This window comes from Alosa sapidissima, chromosome 2, assembly GCF_018492685.1.
Source record: "Alosa sapidissima isolate fAloSap1 chromosome 2, fAloSap1.pri, whole genome shotgun sequence".
NCBI lineage: Eukaryota > Metazoa > Chordata > Actinopteri > Clupeiformes > Clupeidae > Alosa > Alosa sapidissima.
Genome location: NC_055958.1, coordinates 16764300 through 16787929, shown reverse-complemented (window position 1 = coordinate 16787929; position 23630 = coordinate 16764300). Strand labels below are relative to the sequence as shown.

At 41.9% G+C, this 23630-nt stretch overlaps 3 protein-coding genes and 1 pseudogene across 4 annotated transcripts in view; 1 reads left to right on the top strand and 3 right to left on the bottom strand.

The window, feature by feature from the left end:
• LOC121700683 (gamma-crystallin M2-like) overlaps positions 1-23630 on the top strand; it is a 222207-nt gene that overhangs the window by 62720 nt on the left and 135857 nt on the right. Inside the window, exon 2 of one of the 2 annotated variants that reach the window (XM_042083834.1) lies at positions 23402-23534. The exons of the other annotated variant lie outside the window; for it this stretch is intronic. The gene's annotated coding sequence lies outside the window, so the exon portion shown is untranslated. The remainder of the gene's footprint in view (positions 1-23401; positions 23535-23630) is intronic. 2 annotated transcript variants of the gene reach the window in all.
• Positions 2739-3536, bottom strand: LOC121700628 (gamma-crystallin M3-like). The gene is made up of 3 exons (XM_042083728.1): positions 3492-3536; positions 3159-3401; positions 2739-3075 (listed from the first exon to the last, which is right to left on the bottom strand). Exons 1-3 carry the CDS (start codon positions 3504-3506, stop codon positions 2797-2799), a joined length of 537 nt encoding a protein of 178 aa, XP_041939662.1. The 5' UTR covers positions 3507-3536; the 3' UTR covers positions 2739-2796.
• Positions 16725-18664, bottom strand: LOC121688609 (annotated as a pseudogene).
• On the bottom strand, positions 19112-19947 carry LOC121700621 (gamma-crystallin M3-like). Its single transcript, XM_042083715.1, has 3 exons — positions 19915-19947; positions 19579-19821; positions 19112-19495 (listed from the first exon to the last, which is right to left on the bottom strand). Exons 1-3 carry the CDS (start codon positions 19927-19929, stop codon positions 19217-19219), a joined length of 537 nt encoding a protein of 178 aa, XP_041939649.1. The 5' UTR covers positions 19930-19947; the 3' UTR covers positions 19112-19216.

Below are 23630 nucleotides of genomic sequence, written 5' to 3'. Positions count from 1 at the left end.
CTCACATGAAATAACACTTCAAACAGTTGCTTTAAAGTGTAGCTGTCATCTATTGATAGAGTAGCCATATGATAATGATAGAGTAGCCATATTCAATTATGAATATTGCTCAAGGACACAGCAAAATGCATGTAATACCAACAGTTTGTTATGGTTTGCCTAACCCAGAGCACAGCAACAGTTCTTGTTTAAAGCATTATTTTTCCCTTTATTTTTACTAGTGCAGCACCAGTTCAAACATGCTATTCCTGTAGGAAACCTGTAGCCCATTTACATGCCCGCAGGTAGGCCTGCTTTAAAGGGATACTTTACTGATTAGCAATAAGCTGAATGATCATGCTTCCCTCCCTCATGTCCCCCTGTGATGAGATATATATGGGTCATTCCACGTCAGCTCAACCAGGGCCCACGCACTTAGGTCTCAAAAAAATTAGGTGTACCTATGTTATCCAGGAGACACACTGTAAAATGACTTTTTTATTTAAGATCAATACTTTCCAAGATACAGCCAGTTTTACAGGTTGAAGTTTTTGTCAAGTTTTTGAGCCTCTTCCTCCCCACACATCGTCTTTACCATTTCAATCGCAGCTGGCAATATTAATGTCTCTGCTATGGTGTGTGGTTTGCGTTGCTCGCCCGCCCTCCCCTCAATTAGCCTAATGGCAAGAGACGAAAGACGTGTTGGTTTACCAGTGCTAGTTTATCAGAACTGTAGGGCCTAGGATGACTATTTTTTTCCGTATGTTTGCCTCCAGGGGTCATGTTAACCCATTTCATGTGCACACATGTGCACAAACAGATACACACACACACACACATACATTCACAGTAATGTCACAGGCACAAACACAAGCACGCACACACACACTCACACACACACACACACACACATAACATAAACATAACACAAACAATCAAGAATTTCTCAGAATTATAAACAGGCAAGATGGAGGTGGGGTTGTATAAAATGAATTTTACATGTGAAATCTATGAACTAATCATGTTTTGGTACTTGTTGTCTAGCAGATACCAGTGAGAATTGAGTGTGGATAATGCAATTTAGTGAGACAGTTAGAATCATATAGGCCTTTCAGCGTGATTTGTTTTTGTGGAAAAAATGTGCTGGACTGGGCGGCGGTCATATTTTGTACCGCTCTGCGGTACATCTAGTTAATTTACAGGCCATTCAATCATTTTACTAACACGGCAGTTATAAAGAATTATGTGTATGTAACTTACTTATGTCGAAACGATGTAGGCAACATTACAACCCATTCAGCACGTACTAGCTACACTTACCATATCCCATGTAAAACGGTTAGCTTGCTAGCTAGCTAACTGTGGAACTTCAGTATAACAGACATAGCCAATTATCTCACCTAGTTGTAGGAAAAAGGCTACGTTCATATTACAAGTGATAAAATGAATGTGTGACTTATGTTTAGTTGATGTTATGACATGTAAAGTTAAGCTTGCCGAACTTAGTTATAGTCAGCCACGGGCAGTTTGACTGTGCCTACATTCGTGACACTCCTGTTAGTAGGCTAAACTGGAAAGAGCCAAAAATAGGAACGTAATGGTCACATTAATCCCATAAACACACAGATAACTCCAGATACACCAACCTTATTTTGTGCCTTTTATTCACGTTTGTTTCAAGATTTAGTAAGTATAACCCCTTTTCGCTCCCCACTTCTATGCAGCATAGGTTTCCATTATCCAAACAGCTCCCTTTCCCCTAAAAGGGGGCGTGTACATGCAGCACGGTCTAGCTAGATCCAGTGTGGTGTTGTAGTTGTTCTAACGTTACTAGTTGTTGCAACAGCTTGTGAAAAAACTACAAAGTTTGTTACACCAAAAAGAACGTTAATCTCGCGATAAAAAAATTGACGCCGTTAAAATAGGTTTACGTTAACGCCGTTAATAACGCGTTTAACTGACAGCACTAGTTTTTTTCAATGCCCAATATTTTAATTTCCCGAATGTTCATGGAAATTCATCTCTTTTTTTTTTTTTTTCAGAGACTTTATTGCCCATTACAGTGGGAAAGGGGTTTATTGTGAATATGTAATATTTTTTTTGTTGATATTAAAAGTTCATTAACTCATTGGCTGCTAATGACGTCTATAGACGTCAATTTAAATACGACCGTTGACTGCCATTGACCTCTATAGATGTCACTTACGTTTTTCAACAGGGCGGGCTGGGGAACAATCTGGCGGAGCTTGTCACTAAAAATCAGGCTTGTAAACAGAGAATGTACTAGCGAACTGACCCGCTAGGTGGCCGCAGTGTCAGTTTGGATGGGAGATGAGAAAAGACCATAGACAGTAGAAGAATACTAAAGCTGCTGAAGCCCTATGGCGAGTCCCTTTACACACTCCTGTACAGTAGGTGGCGGTATACACACAGAATGTTGTAATCCGCCAATAAAAAAGAAGACACCCTATGGCTAAATCCAGAGTGGTACAGAAAACCGCTATATGATGTCTATGGCGAAAGCCTATAAGAAGAAAGGGGTTGTTGTACTCATAACATTTCTTTAAAGTTGGCAGGTCTGAAAAATCACAACTTTTTGTGCTATACTTAGTGTTGATTTGCTACTTTAATTCGTGTCTCATGTGAAACAATGAAATAGGCAATATGGCCCCTGTGCAACATGTTTGAATAACCAGTCAGGAAAATACTCTTCCACTTTTTTATTTGAAATTCCAGATGTACATTAATTATTACTGTATTACTTCTACATATTAAATATATGTAGAAAAGGAATCGTTTAAATCAAGCGGAATAAGTTTACATGCAGGAATCCATGATGCGCCTCATGCTCATGAACCTCATGTTGCTCATTCCCATCTCCCTGAAGCTTCTGTACTCGCCAGGCCTCATGTACATCATTCTGCCTCTGAAGTGGGGCTGCTCATACATGAGCCAGTGGCCATCCATAACATTGCAGGACTGGCAGTCAGACATACGGTAACGGTCCATGATGGAGTCACAGTCGTCCATCAGCTCCATCATCTGTCCACCGAAGTTCTCCCTCTCGTAGATCCTCATTCTGAACTGTCCTCTGTGCTGTACAGACAAAAGTTCAATAAGTGTTTTACTCCATTAATTATCATTAGTTATCAGTAGCATCTGACATGAAAATTATTTACCATGGGGATCATGCGGCAAGATCTGATGCAGTCGCTCATGCCCATCATGCGCATGTAGTCAGAGTACTCGCCCCTCCTCATGAAGTACTGGTTACCCATGAAGTTGGGACGGTCGTAGACCATGAAGCAACCACTCTCCACCCTGCAGGAGTGGCAGCGGCTGAGGTAGGAGTGCATGTCAGGGCAGTCGCTCATGCACTCATAGGAACGACCCTGGAAGTTCCTGTCCTCGTAGAAGATAATCTGTTCAAAGAGGAAGTGAGAGATTAATAATCAGTACCACTAGTTTGTTAGATATGATTCATACATAATGGTAGCTGCCTCTAAACTTACCTTGCCCATGGTCATGATTGCGGTTGTAGTTCTGCCGAGAACAGTTAGCACTGATGTCCTGGCTGTGTTAACCCCTTACTTTTATACCTGACAAACCTCAAAGAAAAAGTGCCCCCTATTGTGTTAAGTCAGCCAGTAGGAGAGCTTTTGTTTTGATAATGCATGCCTAAGCCCCATAGCAGATGAACAGCTGTTTAGTCTTGCGCAGGGGGCGTGTTCGGTTGGTATAGGTGCGGACCACTCTGACCAGGCATAATTTGTGTTATCACAACTCATTCTGCTAGATGTCAGAGCGGAGTCTGGGGAGTGCCAGAAAGCTAGTAGCACTGGTCCAGCACTGCAAGCAGACATAGTAGCCTCAGGCAGTGGCTTACACTGACCTTGTGCCCTCTGCGGAAAAGTGTGAATGTCCGCTTGCCTTCTGGCAATCAGGCTTTTGGGGCTCGAGCTCGAGTCCAAGCTCTGAGTCTCAGAGGAGCAGGAACCGATAGCCCGAACAGGAGGAGCAGATGCTTCCTGCGTCTGGGCATTATTTCAAAGATTTCAGAATGGCACTTGTTTCAATTACGCATTTAAAGGTCTCAGGTCAAGGATGGCATAATTCTTTTGAACAATGAAGTATCTGCTGTAAAAACCCCTATGTATGTCCTCCGCTGGTACTAGCTAGTTAGTTTGCTTTGCCGCCAGCTCGCTGATCTCCTTCTTCAGAGCGGCTACATAGTGGGGTGGAACTGGCATTGGGCACACCGCTGTGAATTGTGATTAAGGGCACAGGTGAGCAGCGAGTTGCTTGCATGTTGCCGCATCCCAAGCACCCAACAGAGGCAGAGTGGGACCTAGTGACCCACAGGGGAAGGGGAAGTGTTTTTTGTGTGAGGCTGCTTCATGTGACACCAAACTACAAGTGGAGATGGGCAAGGGAGAGCGCTGGCTACCACTGTGTGGGGCACGAGGGGAAAGGAGTTCCATGCACAGACCTGGGAGATTCTTTTACACCGGAGCTGGAGTAGGTGATTTTTTTCTGGCTGACTCAGGTCAGGAATGTTGCTGTGCAGTAGCATACATAGCTATACATTGAAATGTATAGTCTGGAATCGAACCATTCACCTCGCTTGATCCAAGGGGCGGGCAGAGAATTGTCTTTCAAACTGCCTAGGCATGCAATAGGCCAGCGCTACGACCATATCCGTATCCGGTTGGCAAAACGGCAAATACATCCTTCGAAAGGAATGACTTAAGTGCATTGTGTTGCTCAACTTTCAAAGAAAAGCACAAGTCCAACTCCTCCAAAGTTGACGCCAACGCCGATTCAAACAACCGCTCTTCGTTCGCCATAGCCACCTTCCTTGTTGTTCACCGTCTCAGGACTGTCGTTATCCTGTTAAGCCCGCCTTAAGACTCTCTAACAAAATAGAGCGCTGTGATTGGATGACGTCCACGGCGTCAGCCAATAGAAATCCCTATGGTTTGATACTAGAAGCACAGGCTGAGCAAATAAATTTGCCGCTGCTAGGGTGCATCTAGATTTCTAGGCTAGCTGTGCAGAGCCCTTCGACTCAGATCTGGAGCACTGTTGTCGACTCAGTTTTGACCAGGACTTCTGCCTGGCGGGCGGGGTGGTTGTTCCTTATGAGGTGGGCAGTCTCGAAGCCACCCAAGTGTGGGACCTTTAAGCTGTAGTTATCACTGCAGTAGCTTGCAGCTAACGTCACCCGGGGCTCTAGGCAAGCACATGGGTAAAGAGGGGGAGGATGCCCCGGTTTGAGCAGCAGCGGACACCTGAGAGTGAGCCTTCCATCAGTTCAGATGACATCATACGGGGATTATTGGTTAAGGCCAAATGAACCTGACTGAAAGAGAAACAGCCTCTTGACTGTATATGGGAAGTGTAGGAGCTCTGTCTAACACTGCCCGCCTAAAAATGTATGTTTTAAGTGGTGCCGTCTGCTCTGACTGTGTGTGATCAAAGCAGCATAGAACTAGCTCAAGCGGGTGATCTGGTGGGTTTTTAGAGGTTTTATAAATCCAAAAAACGTATATAAAAACCAGACCAGGCATCTCATTGAGACCTGTCTCGATATGTTAAAACATAATGAGGTTTTTATTGCAATTTTGATTTTTATTACATTATTGGGAAATTATCACATTAATGGGTTCTACGGATTTCATAATCCTGGGTGTATCTCTTTTCAGCATTGCTGGGGCCTAAGGTTTCTGACATTTTATTTTCCTAAGCAGCCTCCAGTCCACAATGGTGATAAAAGTGTAATGGAAATACTTGAATGCCTCTGGATTCCTCTAGAAAATGTCACCCCAACCCCAACCATTGATTTAATTCCTCTAAGTTAAAATGCAATGGTGTGCATTGCACATTGGTGTGTGTGTGTGTGGCTGTCTATGGGAATTGGGAACAAAAATGTAACCGCAACTTCATGCTTATGTTGTGAAATGGCCATTGTCCATTGTATTTTTTTCAAATATGTGCTCAAAATTGTGGGCCTCCAATGTCATTCAGGGTTGCTCAGGGCCTTTCGCTTTGAAGGTGATGGCTTTGGCTGTCTGGCATTGTATGCACAGTTGACCCCCTGATTAGAACCTAGACCCCGAAAACAGATAAAAACAACAGTTTGGGAGGATTGCAATATTCAATATAATTAGAGATGTACCGATTGATCGGCTGGTGACCGGAATTGGCCGATTTTCACGTGATCGGCCATGACCGGCCGGTCAGTCTGACACATGCCGATTTTATGCCGGTCAAACTTGCGGGCCGCACTTGAAACAACATCACCCATCTGAGTTTGCAAAGTTCGAAGGAGCTAGCAAAGGCCAGGACTCAGAGCTGGATGTACAAAGAAAGCGCTAATACCAAGTTTTTCTATGCGCAGAAAGCGAACATTGTGCTTTGCATGGAATTACCTAAGCTGTCACTTCATTAGGCTACGTAAACAGCGCTCATCACCACCCGTCCTGGGTGAACCACAAGCGCAGCTGAACGGAGTTAACCGATTGCGACATTAAAAAGAATCAAAGTTTAGCGATCATAGGCTGATAATAAGATGTCAACAAGCAGCGGCATACAGAATAGGCCTAGTAGTTCTACTCCACTTAAAAAATACTCAAACTATTTACTGCACGTAGACTAACACCAAAGCACTTTTCCTCTGTCACACACACGCTATTTGTTTATCCAACAATGGCTTTGGAAATAACAATGTCCACAGACAAGGTAGAGTATATTTTATGAGTTTGATGTATTGCGACATGAGAAGCAAGTTTGTAGTTTCATTCCATCGAACTACAGATTCGCTACCCTATCTGGCAAACTTACATAGTGCGGTTATAGCCGATAGAGCGCCGCGAAGCGAATGCAGAAGTGCCGTTCACCCTGTTACGAGTTGATGAACCACTGAAGCGATTTTGGAAACATTTGAAGGTACAAAAAACTCTTTGGTGTTGCTTTAATACCCTAGTCCAGGGCTCTACACTAACATTTTTTTCCAGGAACACTTGTGCGCCCAAGTTAAACAATTTAGGAGCACAGACAAAAATCTGCATTGATGGGGGCAGTTGGCAAATGGTAGGCCTATGCATACTTTCGTTTTGCACTTCAGCTTGTATTCGTGTAAAACAAACAAGCATGCATGGATGCCTGGAGTTGTCTGTAGCGTTCTCTCTTTGAAGAAAACGGGAGACTATTACGGGAGGCTACTTTTGTGACTGTTCGCTACAGCTATATTTTGCATATTGCACCCAATACATCAACTGGGCTAAAATGCATGTTACCTTTTCCTTCTCTCATTGCATTCTCAGAATCTTATCCTGTTCCTCATATAGCCTATCCGATGAATTCGGTGGATTGAAGAAATTAGTTCTAGCCTACTTGGCATCTTGGCTGGCTAGTCTAACTTTCTGCGCATCCTTGAATTTGATAGAAGCAACTAGCGAGTCACAACGCGATAACTGCTAACGTTGATGGGAGGTGTAGTTTTTATGCAATATTGGCGACGTGATTTTATGGTTCGCACCAGTAATGTTTTGTGATGTTGCGGTGTATTTTGTAGACAAACATTGACTTGGCTAGAAGTCATTCGCACCAGTGCGCCTAAATATTTTTTTGCACTTGCACGCAATTATTTTTATTTTGAAATGGGCGCACTATAGAGCCCTGCCCTAGTCTAGCAGATAAGGAAGTGGATGCTGTGAATGTGATCATACGGTAGCCTATTAGAAAGGCAAACAAAAGTTGCTTAATTTGACATAGTAGCCTACAGTAAAAAAAACTGGTGCTCGGAATAGCCTACTAATTCAGCTGTCTCTGAATGGTTCTATGTATTTAACCAGAATTTGGATTAATGTTTTTCAAAACAGACGCGCACTGTTTTCATACATATATGGCGAATCACCTAATCAATCGCTATTAGTACTTCTCCTCCCCTGTGTTTCCATTAATGCATATGAAAATATGTTCCATGGCAACATGTTCAATCATGACAATTGTTTTTGTATTTTTAGTTGGATATTGGATGTGAGAAGAAAAAAATGGGTGTTCCATAACACAGTGCATTTAGTAGTGTGTGAAATGAATGTCCCACACTGGGAAGCATTATAGTTTGATACTGCATCTGAAGTTAGACTTGAAGAAAAAACTGTCACCTGTTCCATTTTTGTTAACAGCCATTCCATTATTGATAAGTTCATTACATTTCTATGTTAACATGTTCTATTAAAGAAAAGATGGAAAATAATTCTTTGTGTGTGCTGTAAAGTGGTTAGAAGAAATCAAACCAGAATCGGCTAAAATCAGTATCGGCAGGTCAAACTCTCGGTGCGGTCATCGTGCAAATGACCCTAGGGTGAGAACTTCATAGGGTGAGAACTTCAAACAGCCCATTAGTATTTTGATGGTCACCGGCGCATTTGAAGGAATCTACTTGCACGCAAGACCGTATGGAACAGGTATTCCACTAAATCATGCTTTACTAAAACCTAGCAGAGTATAGCCTACACACATCTGCACTCGTCTGTTATTTGAACTCATTGGCAAAGTGAAACTAACTTCACCGTGGTCTCATAGTCAACAACAAAACAGTTATACACAGTTACTTTCACTATTGACTGATAATAGTTTTCCATTGAAAACATAACCTGAAAAACACTTACCCCAATAATGTTTGAATGACAAAATAAAAAACCTAAGGACATTTATCCTGCAGAGAAGTTGCTGCTTACATCTTGTGACAGTGCATCTTCAGCTGTGCTTCATATGTGCCTCTCGCTAGACCAGGTTTTTTTTAGTCAGATGCGTAAAGTTTTATATATATATATATATATATATATATATATATAGTATATATAAGTATATATACTTTTTTGATCCCGTGAGGGAAATTTGGTCTCTGCATGTAACCCAATCGGTGAATTAGTGAAACACAAAAAGCACACAGTGAGGTGAAGCACACACTAATCCCGGCACAGTGAGCTGCCTGCTTCAACGGCGGCGCTCGGGGAGCAGTGAGGGGTTAGGTGCCTTGCTCAAGGGCACTTCAGCCGCGGCCCACTGGTCGGGGCTCGAACCGGCAACCCTCCGGTTACAAGTCCAGAGTGCTAACCAGTGGGCCGCGGCTGCCCCAAAAGTAGATAGTGTACGATAGCGATTTTGTGGTCACGGGGTCAGGAAGATCTCATCGCTGCACTGCAAAGACTGCTTATCTAATAAATCTAACCAAGTGTTATTAATCTTATATTAGGATTAAAAAATGTAATCCATATTGTTTTCAGTTTAAATAGACTTACCTAGTGCTTTCGTGTAAAATCATTTGACTTAATTTAAGTAGAGTTTGACTCATCCTGAAAACAAGCAAATTTGTCTACCAGTGCATTAAGCAAATTTGCCTGCCAGTGCGTTAAGTAAATTTGTCTTGATAAGACTAAAAGTCTTCCTAAATTAAGTCAAACTGATCTTTCGAGAGAGTGGTAGGTAAGTCTCCTCATACTGAAAACAATCCCAAATAGATTGTTTGATCTTAATATAAGATTAATAACACTTGGTTAGATTTGATTTTTTGCAGTATGATAACTCTTCCCGTTTTTCGGCCCCATTGAAATGAATGGCGGAATGTTCAGGATTCTAATTCCGATTGTGACATCACAGCTCTAATTGTTTAAGCTTGCACCTGGAAGAGTTCTAAGCCATCTGGCACTGTCTAATGGGCTGGGCTGGGCAGTCTGTGTATATGAAGGTGTGTGCATGTAACTTTTGACCCGTATGTCCGATTTTCATAAATGAGGTACCGTTGGAATCCTTGGATGAGGCCGAGTTCCATGCCCCTGATCAAACCCACTCTTGCAGTTCCTCGGAACCGCAATTCTAGTTAGTGGGTTTGATCCAGCAAGACCACAGCGTGGCGAAGCCATGCTCCCAGACCGTTTGAGCTATCGGCGCGGTTCCAACTCCAAAAATTCAGGCCCGAACCGGTGTAGGGAGCTTGTTACTTTCGTGTCACTCGCCCTTGTCGTTTTCGCGTTATTCCCGTTTTTCGGCCCCATTGAAATGAATGGCGGAATGTTCAGGATTCTAATTTCGATTATGACATCACAGCTCTAATTGTTTAAAGGTGCGATTTGTAGGATTGTTACCGAACGTTCTGTAGGCCAAAATCAAAACACTGGTGAACGTTCTCAAGACTACCAGACGCGAGCCTCTTCTGGGTTGCCAGATGTAATGAAGACTTAGCTAACGTTAGTTGACCTGCAGCTGCTTTAACGTTTCTCCAACCATGACCCAGCTACACATTACGGAAACAGTGAAAACAAAAAATACCTCTCTAACCAACGTAACATATTTAGCTGAAGTTAGCGATGCAGATGAAGTTTAGCCTCGGCTACCTGTTGTGGAGAAATATGGCCAGCTCTGCGTCAGACTTGATATTCTTCGTTTGATGAAGACATCACCATCTCAGGAAGCTCCTCCGATGTCCACTTAATTTGTTTCTTGTTTAAATTTTGGAAATTTGCCTGCCTCTCGTAGGCGTTCATGACTACAACTGACAGCTGTTGACAGTTGGCCTTTGCTAATTTGGCAACCCAAATAGGAGGACGCGCTAGCCCATTATTAATACGCTATTCTAGAATGAATCGTTCAAAACATAAACGAAAATTCCAAGACATTCCGCCCCGTAACTCATTTTTTTTCATGGGTTTTACGGGGTTTTACGGGTTAGAGTAATGTTGTCAAATAAGCCATTACTTCAATTCATCGTGTTTCCTTACTCTCTGACAACATATGGTGATCATTTTTGGAATGGTTACAGTTTATTTTCCATTATTTCCTACATACTGGACCTTTAAGCTTGCACCTGGCAGAGTTCTAAGCCATCTGGCACTGTCTAATGGGCTGGGCTGGGCTGTCTGTGTATACAAGGATACAAGGATACAAGGAAGTTTATTGTCACATGCATATAGTTACTGGAAGTAAGAAATGCAGTGAAATTATGTCTGGTGTCAGCCTATTTGTGCATTAATGGGGGGGGGGGGGTAAAAAGTGCAGTAGAAGAGGGGTTTAGTAGATTAAGTGGCAAGGGCTGCGTTAAAAAGGTGGGGGAGGATTGGGATTGGGTGGGGGGCACCAACAAGGAGCACCCAAGAGCAACAGGGGAAAGGAAAAACTCCCTTACCAAGGAAGAAACCTTGGGCAGATCCACGGCTCAAGGGGCTAACCCAACTGCCAGGGGTCTTGGTGTGTGTGTTGGAGGGGATGACAGGGGAGATGGGATAGTGTGCTGTGTATGTGGGGAGAGGGCAGTGTGCAATATGTGTGTTGGAGAAGCTTCCTCATGAGACAATGTGCTGTGTATTGGGGGGGGGGGGGGGGGGGCAGTGTGCTGTAAGTATGTTGGGGATGTGTGTTGGAGAAGCTTCCTGATGAAATAATGTGCTGTGTATGTAGGGGGGGGGGGGGGGCAGGGACTTACTATTGCAAGCAGAGTACTGTATGTAATGTGTGAGTGATGACAGTGAAGATGTGTGTGTGGGCGGGAGGGGAGTGGAGCAGTGACCGTGTGTGTGTGTGTGTGTAGTGTGTGTGTGGGTAGGTGGGGGCAGTGTGCTGTAAGTATGTAGAGGATGTGTGTTGGAGAAGATCCTGAAGAAAGGCTAGGCAATCAAGGACATGGGTAGATGGAGGAGAAATCAAAAATAATAAATAAAAAGTGTGCAAAAGTTGGAGAAAGTCAGGTGTGTGTGTGTGTGTGTGTGTTTTGACGTGTGATGAAATAAGAAAATAAATAAAAGGTCTGTAGCATAGGGAGAGGGATGTAAAAGTGCTAAAAGTCTTGTGGGTGTGTGTGTGTGTATGGGGGGGGGGGGGGGGTCATGAGTGCTGAGGAGTGAATGAGTGCAAAGTCAGTATAGTGTGAGTTCAGAGTTGGGAAATGTTTGAGAGTGCTGAGGAGTGAATGAGTGCAAAGTCAGTATAGTGTGAGTTCAGAGTTGGGAAATGTTTGAGAGTGCTGAGGAGTGAATGTGTGCAAAGTCAGTATAGTGTGAGTTCAGAGTTCGGATGGCCTGGGGATAAAAACTTCTCCTGAGTCTCTCAGTTCTGGCTTTGTGACTACATAGTCGTCTTCTTGATTTCAGCGGTAGGAATAATCCATTGTTAGGATGAGAAGAGTCCTTCAGAATCTTTTGGGCTCTTAGGAGTACTCTTCTGGAATAGATATCTTGTAGAGTAGGGAGTTGAGTTCTTATAGTACGTTCAGCTGAGCGCACTACTCTCTGCAGAGTACTACAATCTCTAACTGTGGAGTTCCCATACCAGGTGATGATGCTACCAGTTAGAACACTCTCAACCGCTGAAGTGTAGAAGGCCTTCATGATGGATGTAGAAACTTTGAATTTCCTTAGCTGACGAAGGAATTAGAGTCGTTGTCTGTAACAGTCCATGTTAAGTCTTCAGTAATGTGGACACTAAGGTATTTAAAACTTGTGACTCTCTCTACAGGTTGCCCGCTGATCATTAGTGGGGTGTAACTGTAGTTCTGCTGCTGCCTTCTGTAATCCACTACCATTTCCTTGGTTTTATTGATATTCAGTGTCAAGCTGTTAGATTGACACCACTGTGCCACCTCGTCAACCTGATCCAAGTAGAGCTGTTCATTGTTGTTACTAATCAGGCCCAAGATCACTGTGTCATCTGCAAACTTGATGATGGAGGTATGACTACTGTTGGCTTTGCAGTCATGTGTGTAGATGTTGTACAGCAGTGGACTCAAAACACAGCCTTGGGGAGCACCAGTGCTGATGGTTAATGAGTCAGATGTCAGACCCCCCACTCTAACCACTTGTGAACGGTTGGTGAGGAAGTCAAATATCCAGTGACACAGGGTGGTGTTCAGTCCTAAGGCCTTCATCTTTGTGACCAAGGTGAGAGGTACTATCGTGTTGAATGCTGAACTAAAGTCAATGAACAGCATCCTCACATAATTCCCATATATGAAGGTACGTGCATGTAACTTTTGACCCGTATGTCCGATTTTTATAAATGAGGTACCGTTGGAATCCTTGGATGAGGCCGAGTTCCATGCCCCTGATTAAACCCACTCTTGCAGTTCTTCGGAACCGCAATTCTAGTTTATTATTCCTTTTCACCCACTTTTTGTACCGACTACTGCTCCCAGACCGTTTGAGCTATCGATGCGGTTCCAACTCGAGTTCGTCAAAGATAAGTAAGTTAGGCTAACGTAAACTATTTGCTGTTGTCATATGCTTTACGTGATGGCCATTCATCACACTGTTTGGATGTTACTTGCCAGTCTGAATCAGAATTACCTTAGCTCTCAGTAAGTTACAGTTTATTATAGTCATGTGATTTACATAAAGTAGTAAACAACAGTAATGTTAAACGTGTCAACAAGTTAGATTCTACCCCACAAGCCACAATAGGGAACGTTCAAGTAAGCGTTAGCACATATACAAACCTATTAATGTTAGCTAACATGCTAAGCATTGAAAATGAATGCGTTAGCAATAGCCACTGCTTTTTTTTGAGCTGACCAACTAAGCCCTGGAAATGCGTTAACATAGAGTCATTTTAGGTACTACTTTCACAAGGTCTATAGTTCTGTCAAAATTTATCTTATATTTGAACAGACTACATGGTTATCTTCCTTAGACTTCGTAGATGTAGTTCCTACAATTTGGAGGCGAAATTCGAAGTGTAAATATGGTTTTAATGTGTAAACAGAACAACCGCGATTTTGCGAGCTAGAAAAAAGGAAGTGAATGAATGAATAGTTACTGCTTTTCTGAGGGCTGGCGTTCTCATAAAATCAACGTAATCTTTGAAAAGACTACCTGGTTATCTTCCTTAGACTTCGTAGATGTAGTTACTACAATTTGGAGTCGAAATTCATTAATGTTAAGCGTCGAGCTATCGACGCGGTTCAAACTCCAAAAATTCAGGCCCGAACCGGTGTAGGTAGCTTGATACTTTCGTGTCGCTGATCCTTGTCGTTTTCGCGTTATTCCCGTTTTTCGGCGTTTATGGGTGCCCATTGAATCGCAATTCTAGTTATTCAAATAATTCCTGAGGCAGTAAGGTGTGGTAATACTGTTTGAGTGACAAAGACAGGGAGATAGATTTTGTCTAAACTGTGTCATGTACAGCGGGGAAAATAAGTATTGAACTTCCAGTATACTTCCAGTGAGGCTATTCACATGAAATTTTCACCGGACATTAGTATTAACTTAAGTAATCCACACATATATACAATATGTTGTATAGTTTATATAGTTATAGCATATATAGTTATGAGTAAAAAAGTGGAATGGCACAGGGAAAAAGTATTGAACACGCTAAGAAAAAGCAGTACACAAAGTCAAGGAACAAACTGGAATCTATAAGTAGTTAGAGAAATTATCCCTCCTATCTATGCAAATGTATATAAGCTGGGTTAGTACATACTGGTGGGCTATAAAAAGGGTTTTGTTACCAAGGTGTCACACAAGAAACATTTCATGATGGGTAAAAGCAAAGAGCTCTCCCAAGACCTTTACAACCTTATTGTTGCAAAACATATCAATGGAACTGGTTACAGATGCACTTCAAAACTTCAGAATCATCCAGCAAACAGTATTGGAGCCATTATCTGCAAGTGGAAGGAACATCACTGCATCATCAACTGGCCATGCACAGGGTCTCCTTGCAAGATTTCTGACCAGGAAGTCAGAAGAGTAGCCCAAGAGCCAAGGACCACTCGGAGAAAGCTCCAGAAAGACTTGGAGGCAGCAGGTACAATTGTTACAGAGAAAATCATAGGTAATGCACTCCACCACCATGGTCTCTATACACGCTCATCCCGCATGATTATTGCTGAAGAAAAACATGTCAAAGCTCGTTGAAAGTTTGCTACACAACATTTGGACAATCCTATGAAATACTGAGAGAATATATTCTGGTCAGGCAAGAACAAAATTTAACTTTTCGGATTTCATACTACACACCATGTTTGGAGGAGAAATGGCACTGTGCATCACCCTAAAAATACCCTACCAACAGTGTGGTTTGGAGGTGGTGGCATCATGGTGTGGGCTGTTTTTCATCTCATGGTACTAGCAGACTTCATACAGTTGAAGGAATGATGAATGGAGTTATTTTGTTCCAGTAGAATCTTTACATCCACCAGGATGATGAGGATGAGACATGGCTAGACCTTCCAGCAGGACACTGATCCAAACCATTCAGCAAAGGAAACTCTCAATTGGTTTCAGAGAAAGGAAATCAAGGCCCCGACTTCAATCCAGTGGAATCTTCAATATTAAAGGACTATCTGTTTAAAAGAACATAACTCTACCTATGGACTTTAATGTTTGGATTTCTTTTATATGGGTGGATTATCTGAGTTAATACTAATGTTTGGTGAACATTTCATGCAAATAGCCTCATTGGAAGTATACTTACTGAAAAAATGTTGACATGTTCAATACTTATTTTCCCCACTGTATCTAGTTTCTTAGAATTTTCTTGTTTCCTGTTTCTAGGTCACATGTTCCATGTTTTGTTATTTTTTCAAGTTAGCAGCGGTTATCTTAAACCAGCCACCTTTAAATATCCTGTATTCCTTCTTTCAGTGAAACTAAAATCTCCAGTTGGTAAGATCTTTGAGGGGAGATCAGACCTCCACCAGGGCCAAATACAGTGTCTTGCAGCTCTATCCAAAGTCAAACTAAACTTATGGAGCTGGCCTTTTCCTTGGCCAATACTACACCAATGAAAGTTGTGAAAATTGAGCTGGTAGTTACTTAAACCTGCCTGACAAGCAGACACAAATATAACCTTGCAAAGTTTGTTAAAGATAAGTCAGCAGAAATTTACCTGGAAATTAATGAAAACAATATTTCTATAAATAATATTTATTGTTATTTAAAGGAGACATTGAATGGAAACTATTAGGAGAGGTTGTGCATAACCAAAGAGCTATCATGAACATGAGGCATGGTTGTGCCCTCCTTCATATGAAAATCTAGAACTTAGAAATAGCCACTAAAACATGGGCGAATTAGAACAAAGCCTACATGTGATGTCAAATATCACAAAGCAATTATAGTCAATTGTGGTTGCCAAAGAGGGAGCCATTTAGTCAAAAGTAACATTTCAATACCTAGCCTAAATATAAGGTTTTAATTGGGCTTGTAAATTGCAATTGAGTTTATCAAAGTTGAATATACTATTTTAACATCAGAGAACACAGTACAATACTCAGTTAATCTATTATATGTCCCCTTTAAGGAACACTGAAGGAGTGAAGTAATTGTTTGTAAAAAGATACAACATTTATGGAAATTGTACCGACAGAAAGTTGCTGTTACGTTTTTCCCTCAAATATTGTGTGTGTGTGTGTGTGTCATGTTTTAAGTAAGATAGAATTTGTGTTTTATTGGATTGGAAATTACTATAGATCTCTTTATCTTTAGAAAAGTAACATTTTGTTGTGCTATATTCAGTGTTGATTTGCTACTTTCATTTATGTGAAACAATAAAACAGCCAATATGACCCCTGTGCAACATTTTTGAATAATCAATCAGGAGAATACTCTTACACTTGTTTATTTGAAATGCCAGATGAACATTAATTATTACTGTATCACTGCATGCATATATGTAGGAAATAATCAGTTAAATCAGGTAGAATCAGTTATTTGAAATCTGTAAACATTTCTACAGATATAACAAGTTTACAAGCAGGAATCCATGATGCGCCTCATGCTCTGGAACCTCATGTTGCTCATTCCCATCTCCCTGAAGCTTATGTACTCGCCAGGCCTCATGTACATCATTCTGCCTCTGAAGTGGGGCTGCTCATACATGAGCCAGTGGCCATCCGGCCTCCATCAGCTTGTGCATTCTCCTTCTCGTAGATCCTCATTCTGAACTGTCCTCTGTGCTGTAGAGTGTATAATTAAAAGTTCAATAAGCATTTTACTCCTTGTTACAAAATGCATCATTATCAGTGCATCTGGCATAAAACTTATTTACCATGGCGATCATGCGGCAAGATCTGATGCAGTCCCTCATGCCCATCATGCGCATGTAGTCGGAGTACTTGCCCCTCTTCATGAAGTACTGGTTACCCATGAAGTTGGAACGGTCATTGATCATGAAGCAGCCGCTCTCCACCCTGCAGGAGTGGCAGCGGCTGAGGTAGGCATGTCAGAGCAGTCACTCATGCACTCATAGGAACGACCCTGGAAGTTCCTGTCCTCGTAGAAGATAATCTGTTCAAAGAGGAAGAGCGAGATTAATAATCAGAACCACTAGTTTGTTCATACATAATGGTAGCTGCCTTTTAACTTTCCTTGCCCATGGTCATGATTGTGGTTATAGTTGTTCCGAGAAAGGTTAGCCCTGATGTTCTGGCTGTGTTAACCCCTTACTTTTATACCTGACAAACCTCAAAGAAACATTTCCCCCTATTTTTAAAGTCAGCCAGCCTTTGTTTTGATAATGCACAACCAACTGCCAGAGTCCCGTAGCAGATGAAAGAGCTGTTCAGTCTTGCGGAAGGGGCGTGTTCAGTTGGTGTAGGTGCGGAGTGCTCTTACCGGGCATAATTTGTGTTATCACAACTCATCCTGCTAGATGTCAGGGCAGAGTCCCAGAAAGCTAGTACTTTCCAGCACTGCAAGCAGACCTTGTAGCCTCAGGCAGTGGCTTACACTGACCTTGTGTCCTTGTGACCGCGGAACGGTACCAGAAAAGTGTGAATGTCCGCTTGCTTTTTGGTCCATGTAGACTACAGTGTAGCCATTCTTTTTATCGGACACTGTCGAGGATTTGGCGCTGAGTAATTTTTCTGAATGGCATTTGTTTCAAATTCAGGCATTCAGAGGTTTCAGGTCAAAGATGGGTTTGAGACCTCCATCCTTCTTTGGAATGAAGGATCCGCTGTAAAACCCCCTGCTTCTTGCTTTGCCGCCAGCTCACTGATCTCCTGCCTCAGAGTGGCTACATGGTGAGGGGGAACTGGCGTGGGGCACACCGTTGTGAAGCGCGGTGGAGGGCACGTAAATTGTAGCTTGAAGCCCTTCGACACTATGCGCAGAACCCATTTGAGTCAGAATCCAAGGGCTCATTTAAGCAGCGAGTCGCTTGCATGTCGGCGCCCAACAGAGGCAGAATCGGACCTAGGGACCCACAGGGTCCTGGGTGGCCACATATGGGTTTATATGGGGAAAGGGAAGGGTTTTGTTTAGTGGGGCTGCTTCATGCGACACCAAACTACAAGTGGATACGGACATGGGAGAGCGCAGGTTACCACTGTGTGGGGCATGAGCAGAGTTTTCATTAGCCAGCTACGGCTGGAAATTGGCCGGTTTCATGTGTAATTGTCAGTCAGAAAAAAATATAAACATACATAGTCTATAGTCTTCATGTGATAAAGAAGTGATGGGATTAATTAGTGATGCGCATTTCTTGCAACACTTTTATTGTAATAAATGAGAACATTTTAAAGCTTTGCCATTGTGTTGAACATTGACATTGTTTTCACGAGTCCGTGGCTGCTATAATGTATAAAACCACCAGATGTCGCTGTGTTTTCCTTGTCTTTCATGTTTCAAAGCTTCGGCACATTAGGGAGATATACCGAGCGGTGTTTGAGGCTTCATTTACCCATCACTAATGAGCAGATCCAGCCCTAAATTAGTAGAGAACAACTCCTAGGACATACAACACAATCAAACAGACATCCATGGCTCACACCCATGAATGCTGGTGAGCAGCAAGGCCCTTCTATGATGCCATCTTGAGCCTTTTAATGGCTGACCAATCAGACCCAAGCAGGAACTCCACTTTGAGGTGTCAGAGTGCTATCACCAGCTATCAGAGGTGGTCGGGACCTGAAAACCGGAAAGGCAGAAGCACACAGACAGATGGCCAGAACATACTAGGGCCGTAACAATCTCTATTAGAAAATCTTTTTTGTGCTATCTTCAATGTTGATCTACTTTCATTCATGTCAGAATTTGCCTAAACTTTGAAACTCATGTGAAACAATGAAACAGCCAATATGACCCTTCTGCAACATGTTTGAATAACCAGTCAGGAGAATACACTTCCACTTGTTTATTTATTTAAATGCCAGATGAACATTATTTCTGTATTACTGCATGTAGAAAAAAAATAGTTTAAATCAAGCAGAAGCAGTTATTTCTACAGATTTAACAGTTTACATGCATGAATCCATGATGCGCCTCATGCTCATGAACCTCATGTTGTTCATTCCCATCTCCCTGAAGCTTCTGTACTCGCCAGGCCTCATGTACATCATTCTGCCTCTGAAGTGGGGCTGCTCATACATGAGCCAGTGGCCATCCATAACATGGCAGGACTGGCAGTCAGACATACGGTAGCGGTCCATGATGGAGTCACAGTCGTCCATCAGCTCCATCATCTGTCCACCGAAGTTCTCCCTCTCATAGATCCTCATTCTGAACTGTCCTCTGTGCTGTACAGACAAAAGTTCAATAAGTGTTTTACTCCATTAATTATCATTAATTATCAGTAGCATCTGACATGAAAATTATTTACCATGGGGATCATGCGGCAAGATCTGATGCAGTCGCTCATGCCCATCATGCGCATGTAGTCAGAGTACTCGCCCCTCCTCATGAAGTACTGGTTACCCATGAAGTTGGGACGGTCGTAGACCATGAAGCAACCGCTCTCCACCCTGCAGGAGTGGCAGCGGCTGAGGTAGGAGTGCATGTCAGGGCAGTCGCTCATGCACTCATAGGAACGACCCTGGAAGTTCCTGTCCTCGTAGAAGATAATCTGTTCAAAGAGGAAGTGAGAGATTAATAATAAATACCTTAACTAGTTTGTTAGATATGATTCATACATAATGGTAGCTGCCTCTAAACTTACCTTGCCCATGGTCATGATTGTGGTTGTAGTTCTTCCGAGAACAGCACTGATGTCCTGGCTGTGTTAACCCCTTACTTTTATACCTGACAAACCTCAAAGAAAAAGTGCCCCCTATTGTGTAAAGTCCTGACCTGGCAAAATGGCATAGAGGCCCACATAAAGGTGAAAGGCTTTCACCACATTTCCATGGAAACCGATCTTCAGAAGACTTTACATTATTCAACAGGCAAGACAATAATGTGGACGTTTCAATTATGTCCATCCACTGCCTTATTTTCATACATAATAGAAAGAATTATTTAGTAGGCAAGATAACAATATAGAGGCTTTGAATATAGTACAATGCAAGCAATACATCATATTTTTATGAAGTCATTTGCTCTGGTAATGGAAAGTATTGTGGTGTAATTGCTAATAGAAAGATTATGGTTGCGTAGACATATTTAAGTTTGAGATTGTCTTGGGGCAAGACACAGTATTCAAATTTAAGTAATGAATGGCACTTTAATATAAACAGTCATACTTCAGGAATAAATTACCCTGATTATTAAGCCAAGTAACATGCTTTCCAGGATTGTTAGGATGATCCCATTAAAATTCATAAATTATACTTTTAATTGGTTTTGCAATGGTCATCTGATGATACTTATTCTAATATCTTGATAATGGTATCATTCGCTCTGCTATGGGTATGTACTGTAAGAACCACCAAATTGTCATAATGTTTGTCTGACTCATTTTGCCATGTCTCATAGCTCATTTAGCAGTTATCTTTCTTTCATTATTTTTCCTATGAACTAAGGAGAATCATGGATCACATATTCACAGAGAAAAACATGTTGGCTTTTTATAATACTTGTTGAAAATGTTTCCAGCATGCACATGTCCAAAAAAAAGAAATCTAATCTTACAAAGTGGCTATCGTTAGTGTTGGTGCGTAGGCTCCAAATAAAAACTGTAGAAAAACAAGACTGGAGATCACACAAAACAAGACTGGAGATCACAATCCAAAAATATCATCAAATAGTGATTTATTGTCCTCACCAGACTCCATAGAAAAACCAGCACGCGCATGGACATTTGGTAACTTTGTCAGATTATTAAAATTGCTGGTAACTTGGTCTTGTAACTTTACCATACTCCCGGAGCATAGCCTTTCTAGTCTTCAGAACCCCAGCTCCATGTTTTTCTTTTTAATCATTATGCAGGCCATTGAAAGTGACATTGAAAGAATGTTAGAGCATATCGTCCCCTTAGAATTATAAAGTTCTATCTATGTTCTGAGTAGTTCTGAGATATTGAGCTTCAAAGTCTTAGAATTCCATAGAGTCATACTGATAAGCGGAACAAACCTCTTTAGATATAATGTCCAAAAATGCATACAACTACAAGAAACACCTCACCTCATCTTCTTAAGGTGTCACAGAATAAGAATATGTAAATAACTCAATTTTGACAAAAATGTCAGATAGAACCTTATAATTCTAAGGGGACGATATGTCTGCACCCTGCTTTCATCCTACAAAAATACTTAATTCTGGCTTTATTACAGAGAAACTTGCAGTTATGACTGTAGTCTGCACTTCTGGAGGGGACTTCTTCTAAAGTTCCATTCCTAAAAACATGGGAGTTACGATTTTATATATGGGTGGGAAGTGGGAAGACTACTTATGCGGATCAAAAGATTAAACAAATATAACCTTGAGTAAGATGTGCTTTTCAGAGCTAAGCAGTTGAGTACATATCACTAATTTGGTCTGTATAAGAAATCAGCAAGAGAAACACTCATGTATCTCTCTCTGGAAGGTGGTTAGTAGATTAAAGACTACTTTTTCAATAATTTTGCCATTAAAAGGTAGATTGGATATGGGCCTGTAATTGTTTGGCATGGGGGCATCCAGGTTATTCTTCTTGAGAAGGGGCTTTACAACAGCTGTTTTCAGGGACTTAGGGAAATGCCAGACAGCAGTGATACATTTAAAATGTCAAGGACATCTGCCGCTATAAGGTGAAAAACAGTTTTGAACAGAATGTCTAAGCCACATGTGGAAGAGCTGAGATTATGTACCATTTTCTCAAGAGTTTCATAGTCTATCAAGCTGAACTCTGACATGAAGTTAAGTTTCCCTCCCTTTATAGCTGGAAGTTCTGGATGTTGAGTTAGTAATTGAGAAGATGTGTTGAGTCTGATTATGTCAATTTTACCTTTGAAAAAAGATGCAGAGAGGTTCAGGTGCTAAATGTGAATGGGGAATTTGTTAACTTCTCAACGGTTGAAAATAGTAAAGTGTTATTTACACTTACACCAATACACAGCACATTGTCTCATGAGGAAGCTTCTCCAACACACATATTGCACACTGCCCTCTCCCCACATACACAGCACACTATCCCATCTCCCCTGTCATCCCCCCAACACACACACCACACACCAGCCGTGGATCTGCCCAAGGTTTCTTCCTTGCTCTGTTGCTCTTGGGTGCTCCTTGTTGGTGCCCCCCCCCCATCCCAATCCTCCCCCACCTTTCTTATGCAGCCCTTAATCTACTAAACCCCTCTTCTACTGCACTTCCCCCCCCCCCCCCATAAATGCACAAATAGGCTGACACCAGACATAATTTCACTGCATTTCTTACTTCCAGTAACTATATGCATGTGACGATAAACTTCCTTGTATCCTTGTACTTACCTTTGCCCTTCTTCTTGACCAACTGATCACAAGTAACTAAAACATCAAAGACAAATAAGATTGAGATGCGGTGTGGAAAATGTAGTGGGCATTTGAGTTTTTCAAATGGATATCTGTGGAGGAATTCCTTTTCATCAAGAAATCCAATTCTGGCGAATGGCCAGACATAGACTGCTGGCTGAAGCTAACCAGCCCAGCCAGCCATTAATGCCACCCATGATATGCTGCCAAGATTGAATGGTCTGCGAGCCTGCCTAGGCCACCTTGGCCAGTCATTCAACTGCCTACCAATTTTGGCTTTGAAGTCATATAATAATGTCAAAATGGCAGCATGTTTGAAATATTCCACCACCGAGCTACCAAATAAAACCACATAGTTGTTCTTCAATCTGATTAATCTAAGTGATCCCAGGCAAAGTGGCAAAGACGGGAACCTTAGACAACAAGTTTAGATGCTGGAATTAAAAGCATAAGTGCACAAGTGAACTCAGAATGAAAAGGTTTGGGCAGCAGAAAAGAGTTTCATAGGTGAACCTGTATTTTCATCATGAGTGATCAAACTTCCCAGTGCATGTTCTATATGCATCTCTTATCTTATCAAGTATCCCAGACCAGTGGTTTGTTACAAACATAGTCACATTAAACAGCGACCATTATTTTGAATTTTGTCATTTGTCGACAGTCATCACATTGATTGCTAGGCAATGCTTTAAGGAAACACAGTGTTACTTTACAGTCACTGCTATTGTTAATTAAGAGGAAGATGACAGCTGTTGATGTGTTATTTTTATTAACCAGCAGAGGTCATCGTAGAGCAAGCTGTCCAGAGTGTCAAAAACGAATTTGGGGGATCATTGTCTGAGTTCCTGTTTCTCCGTGGGATGCATTTGTTCATCCTGTCTGAACAACAATTCCACATCCTCAAAAAAAGGTATTCAGAAGTCAAGTGATTTACTGTCAGTTGTCATTGGTTGTTTCCATCAGTTGTCATTGCTCCATTAAAATTCTGAAAGAAAATGGTGCAAAT

Excerpts from the sequence above, each read along its gene's own strand:
- LOC121700628 (XM_042083728.1), bottom strand. Across the intron at positions 3,076-3,158 it reads CTTGCCGCATGATCCCCATG|CACAGAGGACAGTTCAGAAT; the intron begins GTAAATAATTTT and ends TTGTCTGTACAG.
- LOC121700621 (XM_042083715.1), bottom strand. Across the intron at positions 19,496-19,578 it reads CTTGCCGCATGATCCCCATG|CACAGAGGACAGTTCAGAAT; the intron begins GTAAATAATTTT and ends TTGTCTGTACAG.